Source organism: Propithecus coquereli, unplaced genomic scaffold (genome assembly GCF_000956105.1).
Source record: "Propithecus coquereli isolate 6110/MARCELLA unplaced genomic scaffold, Pcoq_1.0 Scaffold671, whole genome shotgun sequence".
Classification (NCBI taxonomy): Eukaryota; Metazoa; Chordata; class Mammalia; order Primates; family Indriidae; genus Propithecus; species Propithecus coquereli.
The window spans coordinates 708,698-721,609 of NW_012152741.1; the positions used below are offsets into that span (position 1 = coordinate 708,698).

General features: G+C 44.0%; 1 protein-coding gene across 2 annotated transcripts in view; it reads left to right on the forward strand.

Moving 5' to 3' along the window:
• The window catches only part of KDM5C (lysine (K)-specific demethylase 5C), a 31,598-nt gene that overhangs the window by 5,888 nt on the left and 12,798 nt on the right, over nt 1-12,912 (forward strand). For both annotated transcript variants that reach the window (XM_012660637.1, XM_012660638.1), the window contains exons 3-12: nt 1,053-1,175; nt 1,477-1,647; nt 2,483-2,617; nt 3,558-3,681; nt 3,775-3,956; nt 4,957-5,115; nt 7,013-7,132; nt 7,261-7,419; nt 8,218-8,399; nt 8,498-8,660. In XM_012660637.1, the coding sequence (XP_012516091.1) occupies nt 1,053-1,175; nt 1,477-1,647; nt 2,483-2,617; nt 3,558-3,681; nt 3,775-3,956; nt 4,957-5,115; nt 7,013-7,132; nt 7,261-7,419; nt 8,218-8,399; nt 8,498-8,660 (1,518 nt within the window). The remainder of the gene's footprint in view (nt 1-1,052; nt 1,176-1,476; nt 1,648-2,482; nt 2,618-3,557; nt 3,682-3,774; nt 3,957-4,956; nt 5,116-7,012; nt 7,133-7,260; nt 7,420-8,217; nt 8,400-8,497; nt 8,661-12,912) is intronic.

Sequence of the window (12,912 nt, forward strand, 5' to 3'; positions counted from 1 at the left end):
ATGAAGACAAGTTCAGAAAGCTAAGGGATTGAGGTTGAAGGAGTAGCGTTCCTGGCCCCTTAAGGGTTCTAGCAGCTAAAGAGCCATAGGTTATTTCTTTCTGCAAACAGACCTTAGTTTTTCTTAATTATGAAACAGAAAAAACTGTCCTGGTTCCCCCTAATGAGATCAGGGCAATGTAGTGAATGTTAATGACTATCTAGTTCTCCCTAGAACTGGGCCCTCTGACTAGAGCGAGGAGGTTATAGACTTGGGGCCTTTGGGAGTCCTTCTTGGGTCACTGAGATTTCAGGGAAGCATGGTATATGCCTTGTTTCTAGCTAGGATCAGGTACCAGTGCTGCTTTGGTACACTGATCTTGGTTCTTTAGGCCTTTCTGCCTGTAGCATGCACTCTCACTCTTCAGCCACCATGGAATAAGTTTTGTGGTGCATAGGGAGGTACATATACTCTTTTAGAGCCTTCGTTCTCTGAAACATGCATCCCTAGAGCTTAGGTACAATTCGGAAGTTTCCAGAGGGTCTTCACTGGTCCCCTCATTAAGTCTACCCCTCTGGGGTAAGTGGACTGTGCAGTTATTTTATTTTCCTTTTGTAATTAAAAAATGGGGGTCCAGAGAGTAGAACCGATTTGTCCAGGGCTATACAGTAACTCAGCAGCAGAGGGAAAGCTAAAACTTAAGTTATTTGGCACCTAGATACCTTGGTGCTTACTGTGTCACCTAGCTCCTTTGAGCCTGTTTCCTCATCTGTACAAGAGATGATAATACTCATACAACCCTGTGAGGAAGATTAAGAGAGAATGTATGTAAAGCTTTGGCTGTTGTGACCCTCTCTTTTGGGACCTTGGACTTCTCTGATTAGCTAGATGGTGACAGAGATGAGAGAGATGGGGCTAGGTACTGCCTAGACTCTGGGATCCAGTTCATTGGGAGAAGCCCTAGGTAGTATACGTGGGCTGCTCTATTTCCTCTCTCCTTCCCTAAGATTGGGTCAAAAGACAGTGGTCAGAGGGAGGGGTTGGCCAGTCTCTTTGAGCCATTTCTTCTTCAGGCCCAGACAAGAGTGAAACTGAACTACTTGGACCAGATTGCCAAGTTCTGGGAAATCCAGGGCTCCTCCTTAAAGATTCCCAATGTAGAACGGCGGATCTTGGACCTCTACAGTCTCAGCAAAGTAAGAACAGGTTTTTCTCAAACACCTCCCACCCCACCCCAACAGCCTTGGTACTCAGGGGGTCCCCTTGGTTTGGATATTGGATCTGTAGGGTGCAATGCAAGGGCACAGCCTGGTAGCACACAAGCTGTCATCAAAACATCTGGGCATTTCTTGCTGCAATTTGAGATTGGGAAAGGTGGTAGCCCCCAGTGAAGTGCAGGACTAGAGTGGCCCTCATTGCCCTTTCTATAGGTCTAGTCCCTCATGTACATATATATATACACAGCACATCCATGTTCCTTCCTGCTTGTCCTTTCAGATTGTGGTGGAGGAAGGTGGTTATGAAGCCATTTGCAAGGACCGTCGGTGGGCTCGGGTGGCCCAGCGCCTCAACTACCCACCAGGCAAAAACATTGGCTCCCTGCTACGCTCCCACTATGAACGCATCGTTTATCCCTATGAGATGTACCAGTCTGGAGCCAACCTTGTGGTAAGGATGCCAGGCTGGGGTGGTATGAGGCTTTACCCCTAGACACATATTTCCATACTTGCTTTTATTGGAACTGGTTTGATAGATGGAGACATGGAAGCTAGACTCTAGTCTTTCCTAGTAATGTTTATTCTCTTCCCATACTGCCCAGGGTCAGAGGTCTTGGAGTTACCTGTAGGGACAGCTTACTATCTGTTATGTGACAAGGTGTTTTTTATTTTTAATTTTTTGAGACAAAGTCTCACTCTGTCGCCCCAGGTAGAGTGCAGTGGCATCATTGTAGCTCACTGCAACCTCAAACTCCTGGGCTCAAGCGATCCTTCTGCCTCATCCTCCCAAGTAGCTGGATACAGGCACACGCCACCACACCTGGCTAATTTTTCTGTTTTTAGTAGGCACGGGGTCTTGCTCTTGCTCAGGCTGGTCTCAAACTCCTGGCCTCAAGCAGTCCTCCTGCCTCAGCCTCCCAGAGTGCTAGGATTATAGGCACGAGCCACTGCGCCCGGCCAACAAAGTTTTAACTGATAGAGGAATTCAGAGAAGGGAGAGGTCTTTTGGGCTACAGAGGTCTGGGAACAGATGGAGTCTGATTTAGTTGGAGAGATGGTTGGGTGGGGGAGGTGGTTAGAAGGAGGAATGATATAAGCAAAGGCACTTAGAAGAATTCCCAAAGTATGTGCTGCTGTCAGTGATAAAGACCAGTTGGACAGGGGCTATTGGTATGGGTCACGTGTGGACCACAACTTTGGTTGTCATTGGGTGAGGATAGAGAGAAGTTCTTGCTTTTGGGGGCTGGAGCCCCACACCCTGACCTTTATCCCTCACCTGTCTTCAGCAATGTAACACACGTCCATTTGATAATGAGGAAAAGGACAAGGAATACAAACCCCACAGCATCCCCCTTCGACAATCTGTGCAGCCTTCCAAGTTCAACAGCTATGGCCGGCGGGCCAAGAGACTGCAGCCGGATGTGAGTACTTCCCTTCTTCTAACGTAGAGCTTTTGGTTAGAGAGAGTCCTCTCCCTCCCTCTGACCAAGACTATGTTCCCTGTTCCACTATCCCTTCTCTTGTTCTATGAGTTCTTCTGTGCTTTAGTGTACCTCTCCTCTGGCTTCACTCTTGCTTTTTTTTCCTCCCACTCTCAGCTGAGCTGGATCTTGATCTCTTTGTATAATTGCTTTTGCTATACAGTCTCTTGCACGTCTGTCCTTGCCTGTCTTGTTCCTTTCCTGACTCACTCTGCTCATAGAGGTAGAACACTTCTTTCTCCTAATATATGTATCTTTTTTTTTGTTTTTTAAGAGAAAGGGTCTCACTGTGTTGCCCAGGGTGGAGTGCAGTGGCTATTCATAGGCGCAGTCATAGCAAACTACAGCCTTAAGCTCCTGGGCTCAAGTGATACTCCCTCCTCAGCCTTCTGAGTAGCTAGAACTATAGTTGTGTGCCACTGCACCCGGCTCCTCATATTTTACCTTCAGGCAGAAGTTTACATGCCAGGCTTTCTTCTTGGCACTGGGATATAAGAGAGAACAAGGTAGACACTGTTCCTGGGCTCATTGATACATGTAATTTAGCAGATCATATTAGTCACTACCATTCATTGGTAATTCCAAGCACTGTTAATTTTTTCATATATGTTATCCCTAAAACCCCTCATAACTATAAGGTAGGAGTTAATATTTTCATCTTATAGTTAGTAAACTGAGATCCCATCTTTAATTCCTTTCCAAGAGAGGGCTGAGGAGCTCACCCTCGGTCTCCAAAAAGCAACTGAATTCTTCCCTTGGCCCATCTGTGTCTCAGCCCCTGGCATCAGCTCAGGTGACATATAATCTGAGCTATTGTTCTTTTTGGATGGGGCGATCTGCCCCAGATAGCAGTCTTGATTCATTTTCTCTTTCCTCCCAGCCGGAACCCACAGAGGAAGACATTGAAAAGAATCCAGAGCTGAAGAAGCTCCAGATCTATGGGGCAGGCCCCAAGATGATGGGCCTAGGCCTCATGGCCAAGGATAAGACTCTGCGGAAGAAAGGTGAGGCCTAACAGGCTTGGGATGGCCTTCCCTGAGGAGACGAGGCAGGGCCCTAAGTGACCTTATGTTTAGAGCCACTTTTCTCTCTTCCAGATAAGGAAGGGCCTGAGTGTCCCCCGACTGTAGTGGTGAAGGAGGAGTTAGGTGGGGATGTGAAGGTGGAGTCAACCTCACCTAAGACCTTTCTGGAGAACAAGGAGGAGCTGAGCCACAGCCCAGAGCCCTGCACCAAGATGACTATGAGGCTGCGGAGGAACCATAGCAATGCCCAATTTGTAAGGACCCAGCCCTGATTTCCTAATGCTCTGCTTCTTGTCCCTTTGGTGGGCATTTTCCCAGCATGGCATTGGACCAGGTTGCATTAAGCAGAAAAGTGGGCCTGGTGGGCCCTGCCCTCATGTAGCTCACTTAGTTGAGGAAACAGGGCCAGCTCACATGGAATAAAGAACAAAAAAGGGTGATCAAGTGCTGTCAACATGAAGTGCTGGAAGGGTCCAGAGAAGGAGATTTACTCTCCATTGCTTTAGGATAAAGGCTAAGCTCCTCATTACCATGCATGATCCAGTCCCTGCTGACCTTTAACCTCATTCCCCAGCACTGCCCACCTCACTGCTCTGCTATAGCCACACGAACTACTTGTAGGTATGTTCATTTGTTTTCCCCTGAGGCACACCATGCTTTTTCATTTCCCCATCCTTTTGCACATGCTGCTGCTTCAGCCTGGAAGAGTTTCCACCTGTGCTCTGCCCCACTGCCAAGCTTCAGCTTGCCTTCCAGTTTCAAGTGTCACCTTTTCAACAAAGTCTTTTCTCAAGGCCATCCCTCTTTATCTCCAGCTGCTTTGAGTGCTTCCTTCTCTAGGCTCCCACAGTATCCTTTATGGGCTACTATTGTCAGTTTTTAATTTTTATGAACACATGTTTCCAGAGTACTATATGCCCTTGGAAGGCAGATACTATGTCCTACCCATCTCTGTACCAGAGTCCAGTGTAGTGCTGAACACGGGGTACAGTAAGTATGTACTGAATGAATAAAAATGGGAGGATTCAAGATTAAATGATAAGGAATGCTCTCACAGCTCTTCCTGATTATTTGGGGAGATGGTACATACACGCATTTGAACTCCAGTCCTAGCGTGACTAGCCTGTACAGGGCCATGAATTATTCAACCAACAAGCATAGCAGATTTCCAATGGAGAGCTCTCTGGACTTCTGGAAGAGTTTGATGTTTGAAGGCTGGACAGGGCTTAGGTTGATGTTTCTTTCCCCTGGCAGATCGAGTCATATGTGTGCCGGATGTGTTCCCGAGGGGATGAAGATGACAAGCTCCTGCTGTGTGATGGCTGTGATGACAACTACCATATCTTCTGTCTACTGCCTCCTCTGCCTGAGATCCCTAAGGGTGTCTGGCGGTGCCCAAAGTGTGTCATGGCGGTAAGGCCAGCCCCAGTCCACATCTGCCTCATAGGGTATCCTTGCCTGCCTTCATCTCGCCTTATTGAGGGCGGCCCCCTAGCTCAGCCACAGTCTTACATTTTGGGTCCCAGGGGTAGAGCTTTGGGAGAAAGATGAGGAGATTCAACCTTTGTTTCTGTCCTTTGGGAGATCCTAGACCACCTAGGGATATAAGCGTCATGATTAGATTGTATGTGGTGACGTATAAGCAGATGCTAAATTATGTGTTAGAAGATCTGAGGTGTACAAGTTCAGAGGAGAGGAAAATAACTGAGGGTAGTAATCAGGGAAGATGTCAGGAATGAGATTTGAAAGACAAGAATATTAAGGAAAAAAATGTTCTTTTTATTTCCACTTTTTTTACTTGTTTTTTTTTTTAAGAAAGCTTAGAAAATAGACAAATTACCTTATCATCCCACTACCTAGAGATAACCATGATTAATAGTCTGGTATATTTTCTTCTTATCTTTTTACTGTTGCTTATATATAACTATCTTTAACAAGTTTGGAATCTCGTTATTATGTATTTTTTATTTGTTACTTCATGATCATTTTTCTATAATTAAATTTACTGAAAGTATTTTTTTTTTCTTTTAGACAGTCTATCATATGGGTATAATATTTATTTAGTTGTTTTCCTCCTGTTGTGATATTTAGATTGGTTTGCAATGATGTAGGCTTTTAGTAGAAGAGGTAGGCAGGCATTCCATACTGGGGGATGGAGACTAGCAGGAGCAGAGGTACTGGGGTAGAGTGTGCTTGGTGTAGGTAAGGGCAGTAAAGGTGGCAGTAAGGAAAGCAGCTGAAGCAACAGTGAGGGCCAAGTGACTGGGAAGTAGAGCAGGTACATTTCATGAACTACTTACCTTCTCCAAATTCTCAGTGCTTACCTTCTACATGTCCCTCTGGACATCTGGAGAGCAGACATTGATGGCCTCTTGCCTTATCTTAGGGGCTCAACAGTGGTTGTAGAGACCGAGTGTGCACATGCACACATACACACACACAGATGAAGAAAGGCCAGAGCAAGTGTGTAATGGCCTTGGCGGTGGTGGAGATTCTGGTGGGGATGAGTTTGGATACCCAACAGTGTCATGGATGAGGAAGACTGTCAGCTCTAGTTGACTCTTCTCTAAGTGGCTATGAGCCAGTAGACCAGATAGACATTTATTTTTCAGACATGAACAGGATGTGTGTCTGACTTTGTGATACATATAGTTCTCATCTAAAATTACAAACATAGGTACAAAGTGGGGTAGACCCACATTCTGTCTTCTGAGACAGTCTAAAGAAAAGGAATAATGTAGGGTTTGATACTATAAAAGATGATGCCTTTGTCTTCCATCCTCCAGGGTACTAGAATATTCAGTGCCATTTTCCCAGGCTTATAGTTCTAGTCTGGGCATAAAAAGCTTCTCTAAGCACCCTGTATGAACTTACATTTCAGCTTGAAAGAAAAAAATGGTGGCAGAAGAGCAAAGGATAGCATATTAAAGTCAGCCTGTGGTTTAGGTAAAGACCTGAAGGAAGAAAAGAGCGTGGGCTGTAGTGATGAGGGAGGGCTTCCTGGAGGCTCTGGGACTCGAGTTGGGTTTTGAAGAATCAGTGAAAGAAAGTGGGAGAGGACATTTCAGTAGGGAGGAACTATGAGCAAAAACATGGTGGAAGTACATGTGGGGAATGAAAAGACTAAGTAAGCCAAAATGGTGAGAGAAAAAGGTAGAGCTGTAAATAAAATAAGGCCTGCTTCAGGGGCCTTGAGTGCAGACCTAGGGCTGTTCTCCCTCCCTACTCCTACGACATATTCCAGTTCCACTTGTGAAGATTCTTCACCTCTTTGCCTCTGTCTTGGTGACAGTTCTCCTTTGGGTTTCAGGAGTGTAAGCGGCCCCCTGAAGCCTTTGGCTTTGAGCAGGCTACCCGGGAATACACTCTGCAGAGCTTTGGCGAGATGGCTGACTCTTTTAAAGCTGACTACTTCAACATGCCCGTGCACGTAGGTGATGGAGGGCTGGGATAGTGTTGGGGCTAGGTTCATAGGTGTTAGTGCTTGATGTTTCAGTTAACCTGGGTCATTGGGGCCAGGATATGATGGACCACAGTCATCTACCCCTGTTCCCTCAGATGGTACCCACAGAACTTGTGGAGAAGGAGTTCTGGCGACTAGTGAATAGCATTGAGGAAGATGTGACTGTTGAGTATGGGGCTGACATCCATTCCAAAGAATTTGGCAGCGGTTTCCCTGTCAGTGACAGTAAGCGGCACCTGACCCCTGAGGAGGAGGTGAGTGGATGATTCATCATTATATGTCAGCTGTGTGAGCTTAGGCAAGTCATTTAGTATCTGAAAGACTTAATGACTCTGTAAGATGGGGATAATTATGCCTGCCTTAGACAGTTGCTGTAAGATTTAGATGAAATGATGCATATGAAGAACAGCCTGATGCCTGACCTGGCATGTGCAGACATGAGATGGGTTCTTTCATGTCTCTGAGCTCATTTCCTTATCTGTAAAACAGGGATAATATCTACCTTGCAAATTTGTTAAAAGAATTAAATGAGGCCAGGCACATTGGCACATGCCTGTAATCCCAGCTACTTGGGCAACTGAGGTGGAAGGATCTCTTAGCCCAGGAGTTTGAGACCAGTTTGGGCAACATAGCGAGACCCTGTTTCCAAATTAACAAAAAAGAAATGAGAAAGTATATGAAATAACCTGACAGGGTGCCTGGCTCATTCATAAGTGTTCGGGAAGTGGGATTTGTATGGACAGAAAATAATAGGGCCTGGTCCTGCCTCGACGGAAGGGATTTTGGTCCAGAGCAGGGGTTGTTAACTTGCAGGTATTTTGGTGGATGGATATATCTGTAAACCTCCCTGAAATCGAAGTGAATTGAATTGAAATTTTGTGTGTGTGCATTTTGGTGATGGGGTCGGGGCGGAAAATATATAATATTTCTTAGGTGTTTCAAAAAGGTCTATGACCTCAAAATTAAGGTTCCCTAGGCTAAAGGAAGTGACTTAATGTCTCAGCTCCTTAGCATAACCCTCATCCCCTTTCCACAAAAACCTTACCTGACAGGAGTATGCTACCAGTGGTTGGAACCTGAATGTGATGCCGGTGTTGGAGCAGTCAGTACTGTGCCACATCAATGCGGACATCTCCGGCATGAAGGTGCCCTGGCTCTACGTGGGCATGGTCTTCTCTGCCTTTTGCTGGCATATTGAGGATCACTGGAGTTACTCGATTAACTATCTCCACTGGTGAATGGGGCCCTGGGGAGCCAGGGGGGGCAGTCAGGGTGGGCTTCCTGCACAGCTAAGGTGTGACCACTCTATATGTCCCTTTTCTACTTGTACAGGGGTGAGCCAAAGACCTGGTATGGGGTACCGTCACTTGCAGCAGAACATTTGGAAGAGGTGATGAAGAAGCTGACACCTGAGCTTTTTGATAGCCAGCCTGACCTCCTGCACCAACTTGTCACCCTCATGAATCCCAACACCCTCATGTCCCATGGCGTGCCGGTAAGTGCCCAGGAAACAGGGCAAGGGGTAGCAGTGATTTAATGATGTTCTTTGTTGTAGTGGCAGTGGTGGTGATCATCATCTGGAATCTACTCCTGCCCATTTTTTCATTCCTGTTCTATCTTAATTGGGCTATAGGTTTGAGTCCTCTGATAGAGACCCAAAATAATAGTGGCTAGGTACACAATGTGGTGGTGCACCCTCTGGGCCATGCGTTTGAGGGTAACACCCTAGGGATGGCTTATTATCACATTCACATTCCAGACAGTGGAAGAGGGAAATGGGGGAAGGGCAGGGGTAGACAAGTCTCCTTTTAAGGGCACATATCATTTCTATTCATCTCCTATTAGTGAGAACTGGGTCACATGACCACATCTAGCTGCAAGGGAAACTGGGAAATTCTTAATCCAGATTGTCATGTACCACCTATAAATTAGAAGTCATGTTATTGTGAAAGAAAACAAGAATGAATATCAGGGTACAGCTAGCAGTCTCTGCCATCCTTTACATACTATTACCCTTCCTAGAACAATGGGCAGGTCTTTTTATTTATTTAACAGGTCAAAAGTTAAACCTAGAGTCCTGGTCTGTGCTTCTCTGTGTACTTCTCTCCCACCCTGCAGAAATTTTGGTGGGTACACAACCTGGCTTACCTGTGAGGGACTTTATATTCCTGGGAATTCCTAACTCTGGTTAGTATCAGCCCTTTTTCTAGTGTGGATCTTAAAACAGCCTGACCAGCAGTCCTGCAGGAACAGAAGTTAGTAGATCCCCCATCTCTGCTTTAAATCTTATTCTGTGCTACTCTTCCTCCCTGCTCCTTTCCACCCGTTCTGGCCTGGGCCACACTACTTACTCTAATGCATGGGACAGTCAGTAAATACTGAATTGTCTCCTTGAGATTGTACAGTAGGGCTTTGGACTAACTGGTTCTCACCCAAATTTCTTCTTGCCTTCACCTTGTTTTGATATATTATATACTCTGTAAATTTTTTAAATTATACATTTTAGTGATATTTACCCAAGGATTGAGGTATCTAGAGAATTGGACAGAGGGAGGCATCCTACAACAGTTCAGCAATCTTCCTCCACTCGGAGGGGGCTATCCTTTTCTCTTACCACCTCACCCCATTTAGGGATTTCTAGACTTGAGATGATCAAAGGCCCTTCCAATTCTACTGCTTCACAAGTAGACATTGGGTCTGACTTTCCTCAGACTTCTCCTTTCCTGACCTATAGCACAACATCAGTCCTTGTCTGTAATACCTAAGAAAACTGTAAGAGTAGAAGACGATTCTCTTAAGGATTTGGGCAGCTGAGATACATATATATGTGTGTGTACACACACACATGGTCATGGTGGTCACGGAGCTGTTCAACCCTTACCTCTTTTTAAAAAAACTTTATTACAGACTCCTAAACATGTGCTTTTTGCTTCCACCTTCGCAGCATTTCTCCTGCTCAAGGCTCACCAGCTTCCCTGGCCAGCTGCTACTTCACCACCCAGCCCTCTGCCTTGCTCTGCCCTGCCCTTCCTATAGGTAGTTCCCAGCATCTCCAGGCCCTTTGGACTTGTCAGTGTCCCCTCAATCCAAGGCATCTGTGTTTTTCATGTTCTCATGCTGACAGGCTATAGTTTAGCCAGTTGGAGCTCCCTCCAGAGCTATCTTTAGCCTCCTGCACCCCCCCGCCCCGCCTTCCCCTTTGGTGGGAGAAGGCCATTTCTTTTTATAGATAATGTAGTGTAAGTACTATTTTCATTAAAAAAGAAACATGCCTACTTTCCAAATAAATGGAAAATAGATCATCCCTATTCCGTCCACCCTAAACATTTTATGTTTCCATGTGTTTTTCTATGTAAAATTTGACATAGCAATAATCAGTGTATGGTTTTTATAATCTCTTTTATAAGTTTAATGGTCTAGAACTGCACTGTCCAATTTGGTAGCCACTAGCCATATGTGGCTATTGAGCACTTGAAATGTGGCTAGTCCCAACTGAAATGTGCCGAAAGCATAAAATACATGTTGGATTTCAAGACTTAGTGCGAAGCAAAGATTGTCAAGTATCTCACTTAATACTTTTGTATACCAGTTGCACATTGAAATGATAAATTGTAGATATATTAAATAAAATATATTGAAATTTTACCTGTTTCTTTTTACTTTTTTAATGTGGCTACTAAAGAATTTTAAAGTACATATGTGCCTAGCATATTTCTCTTGGACAGTGCTGGTCTAGAATGATTTTTACTTCGTTACTATGGAATGTTTATAACCATCATTTTTAAAAATAAAACAGCTTTATTGCAGTATGATTTACATACCATAAAATTCACCCATTTGAAGTGCACAATTCAGTAAATTTACAGAGTTGTGCTACCATCACCACAATCCAGTTTTAGAACATTTTCGTCACCTGAGAGAGATCCCTTATGCCTATTTGCAGTCACTCTACATTCCAGCCCTTAGTCCCAGACAAGGGAAAGGATCTGTTCTCTGTCTCTGTAGATTTGCCTTTTCTGGACAGTTCATAAAAATGAAATAATATGTGGTTACTTGTGTCTGGCTTCTCTCACTTAGCATGTTTTTGAGGTTCATCTATGTTGCAGTGTGTATCAGAACTTCATTTTTTTAATGGCCTGTTAATATTCAGTTTACCAGTTGATGAACATTTGAGTTTTTACTATTTTTTAAAATTTAGCTTCAGAGGGAACTAGCTATGTTTTTACTTTTTGGCTATTCACAATTGCCATTTTTAACAGCTGCAGAATGTGAGGAGAGCTTTTCTGAATAACCACATAGGAAACAGTAAAGTGACGTTGCCAACATGAGGGTGCAGGCTGAGATGAAGAGTCAGGAGCATTAGGTTCTACTCCTGGCTCTGCTACCTAAGGGTTCTCTGGGACTTGGTTTTCGCATCTATAAAATTAAGGCTGGGACTAAATCATTCAGTAAATATGTTAGAGTTCATTCTGTGTGCAAGGCCTCTGGTCAACACCCCAAAGGTAAATAAGCCAGTCCCTGCCTATGGGTATGCACAGTTGAGTGGAGGACAGAGAGGAGTAAACAAGTGGAATAAAGTGTTAGAGGAACTACAAAAGAACAACGACTGCGTCATTTAGGAAGGGGGTATCAAGAAAGGGTTTGTAGAAGTGGTGATCCTTGAAACAGGATAAGAGTTTGCCTGTCAGAGGTGTGGCATTATCATATGGGCATGAGAATTCCAGTGAGGGGCTCTCAACAGAGGCATAACATGCTCAAGTTTGCATTTTTTGGATGATAATTCTGGCGGTTAATAATGGAGGCCAGTGTAATAATACAGGCAAGAAATGCCGATGTTGCCTCTAAGTAGGAATAGATTTGAGAAAAAGAAAACATGCTGGAGGTGGGAGCTGATGCATGACCTTAGCTATATTAATGAATGGGAAGATTTAATATTTCATAATTTGATTTAACATTGTTAGGATGCTAATTCTCCCCAAATTAATCTAGACTACTGGCAGAGGAATTGTTGGGTTGAAGGATATAAATGTTTTAGGTTCTTGATATATTAGCAAATTTGTTTTCCAGAGAGTAGACTTTATTGATTCCCTTATCAGCACTGCACCTACTTCACTGTGTCTTCATCAGACTTGAACGTTTATCTTAAAAATCTTTTTGAGACTTCTCAGTAAAGATGACAAATTAAGCATACACATGGCTACTTCCATTCTGTGCTGAAACCCCACTAAAATGACACAAAGGGATTTTTTTAAGGTTAAAAAAAGAAATCTCAAAGATGGAGAAAATAAGAGAGGAGACAATGATAAAATTCTTCAAACTAGAAAACAGATGAATAAACTGAATCTTAAGGCAGTACTGAGAACATCTGAGAACCAGCCAGATTTATAGCTCAGAATCCCCCAAATGTTTGTAGTTGGTGGCACCAGGCATTCCAGGGATAAAGATAAATGGCGTGAAAATAAGGATTTGTTCATGTCTGTGTAAGAAGCTGTGAGATCCCCTCCCACACTGGGCTGTTGAAGGAAATGTAACCCTCCTTCACTCTAGTAAAAGATTGAAGATTTCTTTTTTTTTTCTATTAAAAGTTTATTGACTTGATCAAATTTAATATCATTAGTGAAAAATTATGTTGATATCATTTACCCCTAATATGATATTTTGAGAAGGACACTTCACCAGTGTGGTATTTTTCACAAAAGAACAAATGGTGTAGCCAAGAGAAAACAGCAGACAAACTCAAATTATGG